General features: G+C 42.6%; 2 protein-coding genes, 1 long non-coding RNA gene and 2 other non-coding genes across 8 annotated transcripts; 2 read left to right on the forward strand and 3 right to left on the reverse strand.

Moving 5' to 3' along the window:
- Positions 1-27: 27 nt before the first annotated feature.
- Trnam-cau lies at positions 28-100 on the reverse strand. Its single transcript has one exon. It is a non-coding gene; the product is annotated as a tRNA-Met (tRNA).
- A 222-nt stretch (positions 101-322) lies between these two features.
- On the forward strand, positions 323-395 carry Trnar-ucu. The gene has a single exon. It is a non-coding gene; the product is annotated as a tRNA-Arg (tRNA).
- A 28-nt stretch (positions 396-423) lies between these two features.
- LOC117890802 (small integral membrane protein 12-A) lies at positions 424-893 on the reverse strand. Its single transcript, XM_034795876.1, has 2 exons — positions 673-893; positions 424-613 (listed from the first exon to the last, which is right to left on the reverse strand). Exons 1-2 carry the CDS (start codon positions 800-802, stop codon positions 477-479), a joined length of 267 nt encoding a protein of 88 aa, XP_034651767.1. The 5' UTR covers positions 803-893; the 3' UTR covers positions 424-476.
- A 974-nt stretch (positions 894-1,867) lies between these two features.
- LOC117890726 (F-box/LRR-repeat protein 20) lies at positions 1,868-11,056 on the forward strand. 4 transcript variants are annotated; one of them, XM_034795775.1, is made up of 10 exons: positions 1,868-2,162; positions 6,228-7,226; positions 7,729-7,845; positions 7,922-8,005; positions 8,074-8,168; positions 8,237-8,414; positions 8,472-8,660; positions 8,727-9,020; positions 9,084-9,296; positions 9,355-11,056. In XM_034795775.1, exons 2-10 carry the CDS (start codon positions 6,624-6,626, stop codon positions 9,460-9,462), a joined length of 1,881 nt encoding a protein of 626 aa, XP_034651666.1. In that variant the 5' UTR covers positions 1,868-2,162; positions 6,228-6,623; the 3' UTR covers positions 9,463-11,056. The 4 variants fall into 4 exon arrangements, with proteins under 4 accessions (XP_034651666.1, XP_034651668.1, XP_034651667.1 ...); XM_034795776.1 differs by lacking the exon at positions 1,868-2,162 and adding an exon at positions 3,841-4,115; XM_034795777.1 differs by lacking the exon at positions 6,228-7,226 and having other exon boundaries at positions 1,873-2,162.
- A 4,757-nt stretch (positions 11,057-15,813) lies between these two features.
- LOC117890814 lies at positions 15,814-16,313 on the reverse strand. The gene is made up of 2 exons (XR_004648603.1): positions 16,247-16,313; positions 15,814-15,917 (listed from the first exon to the last, which is right to left on the reverse strand). It is a non-coding gene; the product is annotated as an uncharacterized LOC117890814 (long non-coding RNA).
- Positions 16,314-17,845: the final 1,532 nt, after the last annotated feature.

The following is a 17,845-nucleotide window of genomic DNA, read 5'->3' on the forward strand; positions in this document are numbered from 1 at the left end:
GAAGGAAAAAAGTGCAAAAAAGTTACATGCCCCGGGTGAGGCTCGAACTCACGACCTTAAGATTATGAGACTTACGCGCTGCCAACTGCGCCACCGAGGCGATGTGTTCACTTCGGTCTAAGGAACATTTCAACCCCGTCAAAGGTTCTACACTCAGAACGAATTCTGCCAAGAACATTTTACATATGCCACAAAATAATGGTAATTGATTACTAGACTTAGAATTAAACAAATATTAATGATTTGAGTTAATTTATCGGGATTGGTGACTGTCGAAACTCCACTGGGTTCGAGTGAGTCATTTGCACACCGTCCACCACCTGTCCCTTTGGCGCAGAGGATAGCGCGTTGGACTTCTAATCCAAAGGTCGCGGGTTCGATCCCCGCAAGGGATGTTCTGACACAATACTTTTTTTGCTAATTTTTTATCAACATTTTAATTTTAGCTAACACATTTACAGATAAAAACACTTAATTCAGGCCTTGGGCTGCAGGGAAGGGGACAGATTCCGCTCCAGGACAGAGCTGTTGAGCCGGAGTTTCTCCACATTGGTGACGTTCGATGTGAGGCTCTCTTCGGTCAAGCGCTTGGCTCGCACTTCCTGAATGGAGGCTGCAAAAGATTGGTAGTACGATGTAGACCAACTGGAAAGTTCTCTTGGCACAACTTACGGCTGTAGGGAGTAAATTTGTCAGACAGCAGGCTCTCCAGATTATAGCCAATGAAACCCACAATGCCGGCAATGGGCAGGGTTATGTAAACGGCATTGCGCCTGAGGACAGCCATTACCAGCGGCCACATCGTGCTTATCTTGTTGTCTTTTCTTTGTAATGTATTGTCGGTGTTTTAGACGGGATCCAACCCTTAATTTCGGTAAATTTTTTTAACTTACATCAACAATAAGACAGATAGAGATGGGACTAGGTTGATAGTTGGAAAGTCATCGTATACCAAAAATAGTAATACTAAATAATGATAATATGGTATCTCTAAAGCCCACTACTCAGATGGGCCAATTTCGCATCATGAAAGCTCTCTTGCTTCCTGAAGGGGTGATTGGAAAGCTGGCTGGTTTGCAAATAAAAATAAACAATAAATATATAATATGAATATTTGAGTATAGAAAATATATAGAAATGATAGGGAATACATAAAATAAACAAAATATATCCATCGTTGATTAGATTGACAATGATGATGATTTTTCCAATATTTCTCGTGGGTATTTCTCGCGCGCGCTAATAAAGAAAACTTTTCCACTAATTTGTTGATATTAAGAAAATTCGTGGTAATTAATTGGTAAAATATAAGGTCATAAGGTATACAATGCAATAAAAAGGAGGATTTATAAGATAGTTTTTTCAAAAGGAACATCAAAATCGAGGAATATGATTTAAGATTAACGGTATATTTTTTAAATGAGAAGATATATTTTGGTATATTTTTGAGGGTTGTGCGGTATATTTGATCGATAATTTCGCGGTCCCACTGTTCGTATGTTTTGGTTCGGAGTGCAGTGCAATTGCAGTTTCATTGCAACGAAAAAACTTGCATTACATAAAAATTAACAGTTGAAAGACAGTAAAAGGAAAAGCAGCAACAAGTGCGGGGGAGATGCGAAAAAGATGCCTGAAAGAGAAAAGTTTATTTACGCATCAAGCAGCGGATTGGCAAATCAAAGTTTCAGGTTGATATAATGCCAATGGCGAAAAACTGCAGCGAATGCAGTTGTTGTGGTGGTGATTGTGATGTAGAAGTGTAAAGCACGCAGCAGCAGATGCAAAATCGCAGCAGCAGGAGCTTCAATTAATTAAAAAGAAAAAAAACAGAACAAAGAACTACCTAAAGCAACAACAGTAATCACAACAAGCAGAAGAGGAAGAACAACAATAACAGCGACGCATAATTTCCTGCTCACAAACAGACACACACACGCACATAAAAGCACGCAAGCAAGCACACAAAGAGCCCAGAGCTGTGGCTGTGTGCGCGTGTGGGAGAGGCAGAGCAGAGGAGAGCCGGCCAACAGAGCATAGAATATAATTTCTGCGGAGGTGAACGTGAAGTGGAGAGAGGAGAGTGAGAGCTGCTGCATTTCTTGAATTTACAAATCGCAAGGCATAAAATGACCAATTCTGGACGCAATCCTCATCGATTCGATGTAAGTAAACCACTTGAGAGTACTCTGTGAAGTGCCCCTACCCCCTTTGCACTTCTTTTCGAAATGTATCCAATGAGAGCAGGTTTAGTTATGTATTTAATTTGTGTAACTGCAATTATTTCTCTGGGGCTTGCAACGTGGGAGTGCAAGAATGGGTTTGCTTTGCTTGGGTGTGTGGCGTTCTGGTATTGCGCAGGGGGAATTCCTCTGCTTTGTCTTCCTCCGCACCTCCCTACGCTGACTGGCTTCCTGGCTTTCCATTTGTGTATTTTCTCTCTTTTGCTCCTCCTCCTGCAGACTGTTTGTCAGTCAACAGATTCCTGTTCCCCCCCCCCCCCCTCTCCCACACTACTAGATGTTGTTTCTTTGTTTCCTGTGCACGCTTTGAAGTCTCATCCTAATCAACAGTGGGAGAAGCAGCACCAGCAGGAGTCATCGCCTTTGTTGTCGGCCGAGCAGGACAAGGAAAGGAGTTTACAAAGAATGTAAAAGTGTAAGTGGCTAATGTCCCTCACCCCCCCAGCCCAGTGGCTCCAGGCAAAAGAGCAATAAACTCACTGAAAACTCGCCACCCTCTCAGATAATGACCATCGACGAAATGGCGACTTCTTACACTCGAAGAAATTCAGCTCCAGGCAAAGTGCAATATGTACTACAGTGTAGATAAGCAAACAGGGAAGGGGGAGAGTGTCTGCGTCGCCGAAATGGTTAGACTAGTGTTAATTGACAGCTATAGAGAAAGAGAGAGAGAAGGTGGGTGGGTGGTTGGCCGCAATACAGTTAGTGGAGTGGGGTAGTCAACTGGTTTAAATTGCGTTCTCGTACATATGCTTTAATCGATGGAATGAAACACTTATTCATTTGGAGCTTATAGCGATTCGCAATGGCCAACGAACGGACTTATCTAGCCCCGAAGCGGAAAACCAATAACAAACGAAAGTAAACAGATTGCTCGTCAAGATAAACAGCTGACGGGCGCATGTTGCTGCAGAGGTCTGGCAGCACTGCAACAGCTTAAGCAGATTTGCAAGCGCCAGAGAGTGAGAGTAAATAGAGAGAGAGGCGGCCGATTCATGGAATTTACAGTTCATTTTCGTGCCTAGATACCCTTTAGTTAGAGAGTGTTGAACTTCTTATTTTTCTAATTTGAAGTGAATGGGTAGCAAAAATAGATTAGCGTATAGAATTGTTCCACCCACTTGAAAGTTCAAAGTGTTTGGAACAGACACACAGCTAATGTGTGGCAATTTTGTTAACTGCTGTCGCCGCAGTTGAAAGTTCAAAGTGTTCTTGCAAAGGGCATACAACAATCTTCATGCTTTCAGCATGAACTCTGCCTCTCTCCCTCTCTCTGCACACACACACACGCAAACAGACTCGCTCTCATTGAGACTTTGTTTGCTTTTTGCACTTCTTTTTGCTTTCATTTGATTTCTTTTATTAGCGTGGGTGCATTGCACCGCCCCAAAAGACGCCCCCTGCCCCTGCCGCACACGCAGCAGCTGACGAGGCTGACTCGCTCTCTTTGTGGGGGTCGAGTCGACCTCCGTATGCATGCATTTGTCGGAGCGGAGAGCAGCTAACCGTCGCGTCGTGTTCTGTTCAGCTGTTCTTCTGCACTTTGCTCGCCCAAGCTCGAATCTCGATGCCATTCAGTTCTGCCCCCCATTCGGCGCTCTGTTTTCATCGATGTTGGCTCGCTTTCGCTGTGTGTGCTGTCTGTCGTCTCAGCCTTAGTGTCTCGCGCGCCTCTGCATTTACCCTGGTTCTGTTTTCTGTTGGTGTTCGTCGTTCGTCCAATTGTTTTCCAGGGCAGGCCGATACGAAAACGAAAACTGCTGGAAAAACTATTGAAAATCCATTCTTGCACAAACGCCTCCCGCCTGGGTCTGGGGCGCTCGATGCAATTAAAAGAGATAATAACTCAGCGGAAGCAGAAAATATAAACAAATGGTATATTGCTGTAAATTGTGTAGTGTACTCTAAATGTGTGTCCGTGTGTGTTTTAGTGAGAGAAGTCTAGTGTGTGTGTGTGGTGCAAATACCGTTTCAAGTTCTTTATTTTTTTGCACTTCGTTTGCAGTTTTTCTGCTGTTTCGTCTGTTTTTGGTGTGTCATCAGCTGTTTTCTTTTAATCTTTCCCCTTGTTGTGCCTGACGATAAGGTTTTGGAGAGCAGAGCAGGGCAGAGCATGTACCCATGTGCTATATTTATCTGAGGCATCGGGCAACAATAGCAACAAACGCTAAATGCAACCCAATTTGGAGGGGTGACCCAGTTTACTGGCTGACCTTGTTGCTGCAGTATCATATAAGCCATATGTACAGTGAAGAATATTGTACATAATATATTTGTTGTACATAGAACAGAACAAAGCTTGTCCATCGCTATCGATGGCAGCGACAGCAGTTTAACTTTTGGTGGTGCTGTCTGTCCAACTGACTTTGGCCATGGCTTATATAAAATGCAGCCAGCAGCAACAGCAGAAACTGCAGCAGTGAACTGGTTGTCATGTGGCCCTATTTCAGTGACTTTGGGTGTGTGTGTGTATACCCTTTGGTTGTTGTTACATTTGTTTTTTTTTCGAGGTCACTCTAAGCAAGTGAAATGCCTGAACGGGAATTTTTAATTTGTTTACCGTTTTTCAAATTCAAAGCCTTTGACACGCATCCCTACAGCCCACCGCTTGCTTTCCCACACTTCCTTCTTGCCGTTCTCGTCGTTTGTCAGCTGTTTTATTAACTAGCTTTCGCATGTTAGCTGTGCTTTGGTATCTATTTTGGGTGTGTGTGTGGGTGGGTGTGTGCGTTGCATATGCCATGTGTTGCATGATCAAATAAATAATAAAGCATGCAAAATACAACAATCAACTGAAATGCCTTGCACTGGTCGCTTCTATCATTCAAAGCGAATTGAATTTTAACTACGATGACAACTCCGAAACACGAACTTTGCATTTCTCGGACACTTATAGAAAGCATAACAATAGTTGGGAAGTCCTCACCCTGTCACATTAACCACTTAAGACACACAAAACACCTTTTGAGCCTCAAAGGGTTGACATATCGCAGCGATCACTGTACTTTTGGGTGTGCACATGCGGTGTGTGTCGTATCGCTTGTGTTCCATGAATCTCAATTGTTCCTTCTCGAAATTGCTCTGATTGCATTCCCGGGGACACTTTGAAAAGTGTTTTCTTCGCACACACACACACACGCACAGCACACCCACACAAACACACAAATATTTTTTAATGGTTTCGCTTGTTTTGATAAACTAATTGTCTTTGTTTGCCAGCCCCTCGCCCCCTTAAATGTGATATGAAAATGTGTCAACTTCCATTTAGGTTCAAGATCCAACGCAACAATTAATAATTCATTGGACCTTCGGGCAATCGCTTTATTCGAAGCTCATAGATATTTATGATTGAGCAATTTAATAACAATATAAATATGTACATATATTTGTATATTTACACTTTTCTTTTTGTTGTAATTATTGTGACATTTACAAAGAACTGAAGGAACAATAGGAGCTTGCTTTAAACGTATTTGAATCCCCCCCCTATTAGGAGAAAACTTCAACTTAAATAAGGGGTTTGTGACCTTCAAAAGGAGGAGGCAATAAGTGGAAGCTTTCTTAGTGGATGATAGTTCCGAACGACTACAATTGTGTGAAGTTTGTCTGTAGATTTTGGCAAACTAAATCCGATTAAGGGGTATCTTGTAGTCAGGCCTTTTTTGTGTGTTTTTTTTCCACAATTCTTGTTCGCGCTTCACTCAAATTCGTCGCACGTTCGATTCGATTGCCTTTTTCAATTGCCTTTGATGACTTTTCATTTAAGTTGAGTGGCAGTCGGGAAGGGGGCGTGGCGGGGCCAGTGGCAGTCTTTGCTTCCGTGCCTCTTTGGAGCCTCAGAGTTGGGTGCGCATTTCAATTAGAGCGGTGCGCAAGTTGTCAACCTTGGGACGGCGACAGCAACGGGCGACCCTTTAAAGCCCAGAGTCTCTTAATAATTTTGTTGTTGTTCTCTTTCTCACGTGCACACAATCGAAAAAAAAGCAGTTCCCGGTGCAACGACGAGATTAAGGGAAGCCAAGCGACGACGCTGTTGCGAATGTTTAAAAATAAATAAACGAAGATTACCGAAATAATCTGAACGAATGAGAGGAGAGTAAGATCCGCAGCAGCAGGAGAGCGAACGGAAGAAAGAGAGCGCGCGGGAGCAACGAATCAAAGACGCAATTTGTGAATATTTTAATCGTGCATTCACACGAAGACGACGAAGCAGCGACGAGAGAGTGGGAGATTAAGAGAGTGTGAGTGTGGGAGAGAGCGCACGCTTGCCAAAGAGTTAATTGAAAGAGCAGCGGCAGCGCCAGTAGCAGAGGCTAGACGCAGAAAGAAGCGTCTTTGGTTTTTTGTTTGATAAGAGGAGGCAAAACAAAGGAGACTCCCACAATGTTTGCGCCCAGCGGCAGCAGCAGTATCAGTGGCAGTGCCAGCGCCAGCTTCAGCAGCGGCAGCAGCAACAGCAGCAGCAGCACTGGAACAGGCGCCAGCTCCACCAACAGCACCAGTGTCAGTGGGAGTGCGAGTGGATCCGCGGAGCGGGGCGAAGCGAACAACAACCACAATCATAATTTGAGCTTACAACTGAACGGTAATGGTAACAACGGCAACAACAGCAACAGTCACAGTAGCAGCAGCAGCAGCAGCGTCATTACAAACGGCAACAACAGCAACAGCCACAACAATAGCAACAACAACACACACACAAATCTCATCAGCGGCTTCTGCAGCAGCATCTGGCGCTCGGCCACCTTTGGTACTGCCACACCAGTGGTGGTCAGTGCATCAGCAGCAGCAGCAACTGCCTCCGTTTCTGTCTCTGGTTCTGCCATGAGCGACTGTTCCTCGTCCAGCTTATCGGTTTCGCCCGATGCCGCCTGCCTGGCTGATAATGATGATGAAGATCAACAGCAAAGGCAGCCGCTGCAGCGCTCTGAGGCCGGCAGCACAGACAGTTATCTTGCCCAGGATTCGGATGTCGCCCAGCAGCCAGTAAGAACACCAAAAACCAAAACAAAACAAAAAAAACATTAAAAAACAAATTGATTTTCGTTTCCATCTACGATGACATTTCCTTCAGCGGTCGTTACATCATTCTTGGTCAACAGTCAAAGCATTTGTACATAGCCACCCCCACCCCAACCCTACCCACCACCCGAAAACCCACTCTTCACTCAGTCTCGCTCTCTCTCTTTCTCGCTGTCTAACTATCTCGCTCTCGCTCTACTCTTATGATTCTCCTCCATCAATTAATTTGTTTTCCTCAACAATTATTTTTTATCTATTAATTTTGTTTGTTTCTTTTTTTTGGGTCCAAACCAATCAAAGAAAAAGTTTCCTCAATTTTTGTCAATTGATTTTGTTGAGCCCCCAACCCCAGCAAAGCCATCACATATCCAATTAGAACGATATAATGTATAATACACACCATATGTACTCAATATATATTATATAAAGTAAAACTTGACATTGTACTCCTCACTCAATTTTGCAGCAAACATTCCTAGGGGCCACCGAACTGGACGATGAGCTAATCAAACAACTGCCAAAGGAGGTACTGCTGCGGGTCTTCTCCTATCTGGATGTCGTCTCGCTATGCCGCTGTGCACAGGTCAGTACAGGGAGTCCCATTCTGTCCATTCTGTTACCTTCTCTACTAATGAATATTTCAATGTCCCTAACGGCAGGTGTGCAAATACTGGAATGTGCTCGCCCTGGATGGTTCCAGTTGGCAGAAAATCAATTTATTTGATTTTCAACGTGATATCGAGGTGAGTTTCACTTGGAGGGTACATATGATGTCCTACGGCTACTTATTCATTCATTTTGCTCACTTTAGGGGCCGGTGATTGAGAATATTTCGCAGCGATGTCGCGGCTTTCTCAAGTCCCTGTCGTTGCGTGGCTGTCAATCGCTGGGAGATCAGTCTGTCAGGTAAGACCTCATGACCACAGTCCGCCCCTGCTTAAAGCTTTATTAACTCTAGATAATCCTCTTTGTAGAACTCTAGCGAACCACTGCCACAACATCGAACATCTGGATCTGTCGGAGTGCAAGAAGATTACAGATATATCCACACAGTCCATCAGCAGATACTGCACCAAACTGACGGCCATTAACTTGGACTCTTGCTCCAACATCACAGACAATAGCCTCAAATATCTATCAGATGGCTGTCCAGTAAGCCTCCGTCATAACCCTTCGAATTGAGTAGATTTAATTTGTTTTTTATTGCAGAATCTCATGGAGATCAATGTGTCATGGTGTCATCTGATTTCTGAGAACGGCGTCGAGGCGCTGGCCCGCGGCTGTGTCAAGCTGCGCAAATTCAGCAGCAAAGGTTGTAAACAAATCAACGACAATGCCATAATGTGCCTGGCCAAATACTGTCCCGATATAATGGTGCTAAATGTACACAGCTGTGAGGTACGCAATGCCAGGAATAACTCATCATATTTGAGCTGTATTTATAAGCTTCCTTTCATCCATTAGACCATAAGCGATTCATCTATACGGCAGTTGGCCGCCAAGTGTCCCAAGCTGCAGAAGCTGTGCGTGTCCAAGTGTGCGGATTTAACTGATCTCTCGCTGATGGCCCTGTCGCAGCACAATCACCTGCTGAACACACTGGAGGTGTCCGGCTGTCGCAATTTCACGGACATTGGTTTCCAAGCCCTGGGACGCAACTGCAAGTATCTGGAGCGCATGGATCTGGAGGAGTGCAATCAAATCACGGACCTAACGCTTGCTCATCTTGCCACAGGCTGTCCTGGTCTAGAGAAATTGGTGGGCACCTCATTAACCAACCAAAAAAGTATTCTTTATTTATTAAATTGTGTAATTCTGTAGACCCTGTCGCACTGCGAACTGATTACGGACGATGGCATACGACACCTGACCACTGGCAGCTGTGCCGCCGAGATACTGTCCGTGCTGGAGCTGGACAATTGTCCCCTGATAACGGACAGAACGCTGGAGCATCTGGTTTCATGCCACAATCTACAGCGTATTGAACTATTCGACTGTCAGCTCATTACACGCACCGCCATACGCAAGCTGAAGGTGAGCAGAGAGAGATAATTACTCGAGAAAGAGCGCTCATGTCTGTTTGTTTTTGCAGAACCATTTACCAAATATCAAGGTGCATGCATACTTTGCTCCGGGCACACCGCCGGCGGTGACCAGCGGACAACGGCCGCGCTACTGTCGCTGCTGTGAGATTCTCTGAGATACGGCCATCGGCTTTGCCAGGAAGATAATGCGCAAGGCGGCCACAGACTGATGCTGGCCTGTCTGCATCGTTATGTTCGCCATGGCCCTCATCTCGATGATTTGCATGTTTTTGCTGGGACTGCTCGATGGCGTTAACAAAACGTAACCAATAAACACAACATCAACAACAACCAGCACGGCTAGCTCCGAACGAAGCGAAAGCGGAAGCGGAAACTGAAACGAAACGAAACGTAGCTTTAGTTTTAGTTCTCTTTCTTTTTTTTTGTGTGTGTTGTGTTGCAAGTTTACAAAACTTCAGCAAACAGCATCAAATTGTGATTATTTTATTTAAATGTTCTCTATATCTATGTTAACCCAAGACCTTCATTTGTGTAATATGTGTATGTGTGTGTGTGTGTGTGTCCTGCAAAGCAAAATAATTGCTAGCCTAAAAATGGATGCATTATATAACGGTATATATACACACACACACACACGCACACACTTGTATATGTGACGGCTTTCTCGCACTGATCGTACGTACCGCTGAATGTTCTGTGTCTAGCCTGTAACTGCGATTAATTACGAATTAGTTGTAATATCAGCCACGCCCACACAAAAACTCATACATACCTGTATTAAATGTTGCTAAAAGAAAAGAAAAGAAAAGAAAAAGAAAAACAGAATCCACAAATTCGGATCCACTTGAATTTTAGACAACTCTGAAACATGTCGATAGAACCAGAAAGCGTTCAACCCACACAAGAAAATACACACCTACCTACCCCTAGTACATATAACCCAAGCTCCCCACAATCCCCATCTATAAGCTTCATCTGAGACGAATATTTATTTAATGTGTATGTAGTTTTATTATTATTATTTTAAACTCAAGCTTAGTGCCAGCTAACTCCATACAGCAATTAGTGTTATCCATGTACATATAAACCATATAATGTGTATTACACAACGAACAAACAACTACTCTCACACACACACACACCACACAGGGGGTTAAACAAAAACTATATTTAATCTCATTTACACACAAAAATGCAATCACACAACTGAATGGATCATCGTTTCTAAAACAAAAACAAAAAACAAAAACCAAAACCAAACCAAACCCTCATGCAAAGTTCCCACTTAAATAATTAATTAAATAAAACAATATTCATGCATGTACCCTATACCTATCCGACACATACAAATATTATATATTTATACGTATATTTTGTAAAATGCAAATATCCAAGGGGTAGTAGTTCACCATTCAAGATCTCTCTGTGTGCACACTTTTATGTTTGATAACTAAATGGTTTCCTTTCATCTAAAATCCCCATTCAAATGGATGCTGCTGAGTATTGCTCGCGTGTAACCAAATGGAAAGTGCTGGGCGTGACAATAAACGGCCAGGCCACAACAGCACCTTAGACCATACCCAACACCCACACACACCTCACACACACACACACCTCAGTCAGAATTAGCACAATAAATGCAAAATACAGATATTTTCCTGGCTCATTTTAATCTCTCTAAATATAAGAACTAAAACAAATGGTGTCATATTTGCATATAACTACCATACATATATTTTCCTAGAAAAACAAAAACAAAATCAAAATCATATTTACACAAAGAAAAGAAAAAACCAGAGAGAAAACAAAAGAAAATAAAACAAAACAAAATAATGGGTATTGTAATGGAGTCGAAAGGAGTCGAACCCGTAAGCAGCGTATTTTAACGAGTCCTTTTTCTCAGTGTCTCTTTGTAGTGTGTTTCAACTATTGTATTATGGTATTGTATGTTTTAAAACAATTAAACACCACTGATATGTCTTAGTTAGAGTTTAGTAATTGGAAGAGCCATAGAAATGTGAACGAACAATTCAAGCATAATTAACAATGATATGGGTTGCCGGTACAGATAAAGTGCAACAAATTAGTTCCGTACCAACAAAACAAAACAAAAAATAAATAAAGTATAATATATACATAAATATATGTAAAAACATATATATATTTAAACAGACACACTAATAAACGTTTTGGTTTAACGAAATTTACATTCATATACAATACATATAAAAATACAAAGGGTTTAACATACAAATATTTTAAACGAGAAACAAAGTGTTTTATTTACCACAAATTAGGGTATGCAGCAGAAAGAAATTCAAACTTGGCGCTCTTTAGCACTCTTGGCCACATATATTTGTATGGACCAGCAACATTCTGCGAAAAGTGAGCAGCACTGTTCCTCAACATTAGGCACGGAACAAGCAACATTTAGTTCCCTTGGAGGAATGGATATCCTCAAATTTAAGAAATCTCTGGCTCCAATCAATGCAAAAGCATTCTATCTGTGTTGGTAAGCCATCTCAACAAAATTATGCACATACCGAGAATACATCTAGAATCTAGATCGATATACATACATATGTATATACAAAGAAGGCATATGATATGATATAAAGTCATTATTATTGTTTGAGAGCAGCTTTGAAAATTAAATTTTAAAATTAATATATGGAAATAGGGTATACATATGCCCATACTACACTTTACCTACCTGTTGACAAGCAACAAATTGTCAAATTTCGTTGCATTCCGTTCCCACGCACGTAACGTTTTACGCTATTTTTGTTCGTTGACCTTTTTAGTTTTAAACTTCATTTGGAAACATTCCAAGAAAAAAAAAACTAGCCAATCTGGTGGAGAATTGATCGATAAATCGGATAAAATTATGGTTTTAGCGTGGAGACTCCTAACTAGCTAGTCAAATCAAATAGAACATTCAAATCGAGGAAAATAATTTAAGATTCACGGTATATTTATAGTATATTTTGAAAATGCAAGGGTATATTTGGGTATATTTCCGAGGGTCTCTTGATATATTTGATCGATAATTCCGCGGTCACACTGATCAAAAACAAAAAAAAATAAATAATAAACAATTAATCATTAATTGCCGTGGCGTGCGTGTATGTGCGTTTGTGAGCGTAACTATGCAAATTTCAGCATCGAAATCGCAACAGCGCGCAGTTGTTGGTGTCGATGCAGCGGTTTTGGCATCAGCCTGCACCTGTGGTGGCATTTGCACCAACATTTTCAGCTGTGTGGCTGCAGTTAGTGGCAATGGCGTCAGCGAAAACGATAATTTTTAGCGAATAAATAAATGAAGACAACCAACTACTGAAAGAGCGTTGTGTTAGGTGAGGGGTGAGACGGGACGAGACGAGCGAAACGAGCTAGGTCCGTTTTCTTCGTGCTTTTTTCAGTTTGTTTTGCGGAAAATTTCCAACCGAAAGAAAGGAGTGAAAAGAAACGAAGTGGAAGTGTTAAGAGAGAGCAAAAGTGTGTGCAATGCAAAGAAAGGCTGATGATGTGTTATATAAAATATTAATACGAAATGAAGGCCAAGAAAGTGTTTAAAATGCAGCGAAAAAATCAATGTATGCGGTTTTAGACGGGTCGAACGGAAGGCACACAACACAGCGCACATCCCATGAAAGGCACAAGGAAGAGAGGAAGCAGCAACAAAGCACAGCACAGCTGAGCAGAGGCTTCGTGTGTGTGCGTCGTGCCTGTGTGTGCCTATATTTGTGTGGACTGTGTGTGGGAGGCAGCAACAGAAGCAGCGCCGCAGCAGCAGCAAATCAAATCAATATCTGCAACCAAAATAAACTGCAATCATGTCTAGTTAAGGCAACAAATTATAATTAGAAGCAACTGCAACAGCAGCATTTGCAACAAAGTGCGTTTGCCCGATCCTATCTGATCTTCTTGTTACAAAAAAAAAGGTAAGTCGTCGGCCATTTTGATTGCAATTCTTTTTGCTCGAGTGAATTATGCCCTGAGTTATCCCATCTACCGCAAATTGTGTTTAATTACTCTGAACTTTATGCGGGGACAGATGTTCGTCCGTCCGGAAGACGTTATGGGGGAATTTTGTTAGAATTTAGCTTCAAAGACTGTTCGAAACTTGTTTCTCTCTCTCTCACTCTCTGTCTCTCAGTTTCTCCAGTAAGTGGGGGCCTTATATAAACAAAGCATGCAAAGTGATACATGGCCTTATATACTTCTATGTGTGTTCTTGGCAACGTTCTTCGATGATTCTTCTCTTTATATGGTCAAACTGCAAAAGTGAATGATTTCAATTCACGTTTCATTGCGTTCTTTTCAATTTGTATATGCTGCGCGCCTCAGCAGAACGCAAAACAGACAGAAATACACAGGCACACAGATGTCTGCCCAATCAGCTGATGTGCCTGTGTGTAGTTGCAGACAAAGAAACTGCTAAAGCCAAAAGAGATGGAGAGGGACGGGCGCACCGATGTTAGCGTTGGCTCTGCTGTATCCTTGATTTCATTTCCATTTCCTTTTTTGCGCAGCCCCCAAAGAACAAAGGAAATCGTATTAAAACAGTTGACAGTTTGTCCCCATAAGTGAGTGTGTGTGGGAGTGTGTATGCGGGAGAGAGTCGCTCATCCATATTGATTTAATATTCGCATTGACTTGATGATAGAAATACATATTGCTTACATATGCAGTTAAAAAATAAAAGAAATCAACTGCCAAAACACGAATCACCCTGTAAAAACATTGCAAAGATGTTTTCAGTGTAGACTTTTCCGTTTTCATTCTCTCTCCATAGCCATGTAACACAGCCAGGCAGCCATGTTAGATCTTTCGATCAACGGAACAAGGCTGAAAGGAAGAACAGTTCAAAAAGAAGAGAGCACATGCTTAACATTTTCTTATGTTCTCTTGCTCGCTGTTAAGTCACTTTTCCTACACCCTTACAGAGAGGATTTTAGTGTTTTGAACAGATGGGATGATGGTGGAACGCAGAGATGCAGCTCTGTTACAGTGATGACCACAATAATAGCACGGGTCTTATATTGACTTCTGTATATGGATGTTCTGTTCGATGAACGTGCTAGGGATAGCTTTTAGTTTAACGAATTCCCGCATATGTCTCATTCTGTATCAATCATCTAGGTTTCCATCATCGTATACCCACTCCCCCCAATTGTCATGTAGAGCACGTAGCACACAGCTCTGCATACGGTACAATGCAAAGACACACACAAACACACACACATCTGTGTGTACTTGGAAGTGTCAACCTTGTTTTACCATTTTATATGAGTGTATGTTTTGTACCTCAAAGTAAATGCAAACGTAATAAAAATACACATAGAGGAGAGTTGGTTTTCCATTCAGTCAATGAAGCCATAAGCATTGTCAACCTCAAAACAGTTCTTTGGCTTAATTTTTCCATGATAACGAGAAACCGAACCGAGCCGCAAGGCGAGAGAGAGAGAGCCTTATCTTGAGAGTCACCGAAAGCCATGTGGTTGGTTATGCGGGGAGAGTGAGATAAGCAAACAATTAAATAACAGAACGCCTATCAGAAGCTGCGCCCCTTATGGTGACTATCTGAGATTGGGTGGGTTTCAGTTCCGAGTGCCACTGCAGCACAACTCAGGGTCATATTTTTGTATGGGGACTGATAAAGAAGCGAGAACTCTTGTGTACTTCTTGGGTACTTCAAATGATCATATCCTGGTGTTATTTACGCGGGTGTGTGGCATCCACTTGGAACATCTCAGCGACTCGATGGACTTTGCTACGCATTATAAGTATTTTCGAAATTCACTCTCGCCAAATATGATGTTAGATGGGATAGGGGACGCGGGGGTCAGTGGGAGTGGGAGAGGGTGGCAGCGCTCAGTGACCCCATCGACGCGGCTGCCGTTGACGTTTCCCGTTGTTGTTGTTGCTTCTGTTCTTTTAGTACTCCCCCTCCTGCTTCGCGTCGCTCTCCTTATTGCGTTTTATTTTACGTTATTTTGTTGCTGGGTTGAATGACTCTGAACAACGTGTGCGAGCAAGAAGAAAACAACAAAAAGAAGAGCGTAACTGAGAGAGTGCCAGAGAGTGAGTGAGAGAGAGAGTGTGAGAGAGTCGTCGAGCCAATGAACCCACCAAAAAAAATATTCGCAGCTGATTTTGGAAGAAAAGAGGAGAGTTTTGCAAACGTCGATGGTTACAGGAGTGCAGGGAACCATGGCAGAGCGGAAGGAGATGTAGATGTCTCGACTGGTGTCCCCTCTCCCTCTCGCTCTCCTACCCCTCGACTGTTACTTTTCTTTTTGTTTAGAATTTCATGTTGATGCTAGGGTTGTTTACCCTGTAGAAGGATACCCTCGAAGGGGTGGGGGACAGGTGATTTTATTTCGACGGAATTTTTGTTTCATTTATCGTTTGAATCCGCCAAAAACATTTCTCTAACTCGTTAACAAAGCACAGCTCTTTGTTTAGATTTTATTTTGTGTTCATATTTTTTCTTCTTCTTTTTGTGCTGTGCTGTGTTGTACAGAATTTACAAAAATAAACATCATGTAGTCATCGCATGGTCCAACTGGTCTCCAAGGTGGCAGGGCGGGGGGCAAAGCAACGTCTGCATAGAGAAAGAGAGACAGAAAGAGCTTTTGATCAAGAGCGGAGGGGAGGGAAGGCGGCCAGGCCAGGCAGTGTATTACGTAGTTCCCGTTTTGGCAAAGTTCTCTATTTGTATCTGTAGCGCTGTTTCTCTTTTATAGTTCGTTGGGATTATTTCGATCTCGATCAAGATGTGGGACACGCCCCAAGTGTGTGTTGTGTGGGTGCGAGTGTGTTGCTCTAAATATGCAGGAAATGTAGGTACATCCAGCCTTATCTGTGTGTGTAGCTTGCATGCGTGTGTGTGTACATGTCAACTCTAAAACTCAATTAACTTTAATTATTTACCATGCACCAAGCACCATTCAAAATGTCCGCCTGCTATCTGACGGAGATTATCAATATGCATAGTCACACTGTCAGTCAGCACCATATATTATTCAGCTCACTCCAACCCCTATCCCCTATTCCCTGGCCCCTAGCCACTACCCACTCGAACATCTATTCATTGCCTCAATCACTCCCTCCCCAACATGGCGGCCGCTCAGCTGTTGGCTCTCTCTCTCTCAACCTTAAACTTAGTGTGCGACGACAAGCTCATTACCGTTACACCTCCTTTATGCTCTGCCGCAGCAAAGCACAGAAAAGCGCACCTGACTACGAGTCAATCACAGTCACGTGTAAGCGAAAAGAACAGCTGTACGGAAATAGAAACAAAGGCAAAGAGACGTGGGGAGGGGAAAGGCGAACTGAGCTTGCTTCAAGGGCCCCTCTGCTATGGCTGTAGCAATGGATACACGATTTTGTACATACAAAACATCTTCTTCAGGGTTAAAGCAATCCATTTCGTACCGAGGTGGTTACGTATTCCCATTCCCAGACGCTGTGCTGTGCTGTCTATATTTGCTCACAATCAATCCAAAGTCTCCCAGTCGGTAAGACTCTGCCGACACACTTTTCCTCAACTACGTTCTAAACAATTTCAGCACTATAAATACATACAAACAGAACTATTTGTGTGTGAGTGAGGCCATAACAAAAGAAATGCTCTATAATTTATAAGTTACGGTAAATAAACGCAACACACATGTTGGCAGCTGAACAGGCCACTTGAAGATAGCAACAAAGTAATAATAACAATAATATTGTTGTTAGTTTTACCCAATCCTACATAAGGTTTTCCAAAAACAGCTGATCGTTCGTTGTATGTGTATGGGAGTGTACATATGTATGTATGTACATACATATGTATGTGTGTTTTGCTGTTGGATCGTGTAAAAGTGTACCCAAATTTTTCCATTGCTATTCTTTGTTACATTTTGTCACAAATCGATCCTCTTGATGCTAAGCTAAAATTCATCATGACTGCCACTGTGCATGGGATGATGCCCCCCGTCGGACGTTGCTCAAATTCCACTTAATTAAAGAAGCCAAGAGCCGAAGAAAGCAGTCAATCAGTCAAGCTTTTAGCTTTCAAAGAAAGAAAACCAGAAACAAAAAACAGAAAAATTTCCAAGCCTGAGGCCGCCCCCCAAAGGGCTGGCTGGGCTTTCGTTCGATTTGGACTGACCGGAGCAGCGCCCTCTGCCGTTGGGAAATCACAAATGAAGACTTGCCTTCATAAAAGCCGAAACTACCTGTATTCGGAGGGAGAGGGTTTGGGTTTCCTTCAGAGCAAACACGTTTTATTTGTACTTGGAGTGTTATGAGCGATAAAGGGAGCGGAGAGGAGGGAGAGTCGAAAGTCGGTAAATATTTATCGGGAGTCGTCGTTTATTCTTGGGTCGGGTCTGGGAAGGAAAGAACGACCTGAAATGCATTAGGAGTAGTCCCTAGATAAGGATCCATATGAGGAGACCCTGGGAAATGAATCGATTGGGAAATGGGGAGATTGATAGGATAGATTGATAGCAGTGAAAACAAATTACATTTGAGCTACTAATCTGT

Source organism: Drosophila subobscura, chromosome E, assembly GCF_008121235.1.
Source record: "Drosophila subobscura isolate 14011-0131.10 chromosome E, UCBerk_Dsub_1.0, whole genome shotgun sequence".
Lineage (NCBI taxonomy): Eukaryota > Metazoa > Arthropoda > Insecta > Diptera > Drosophilidae > Drosophila > Drosophila subobscura.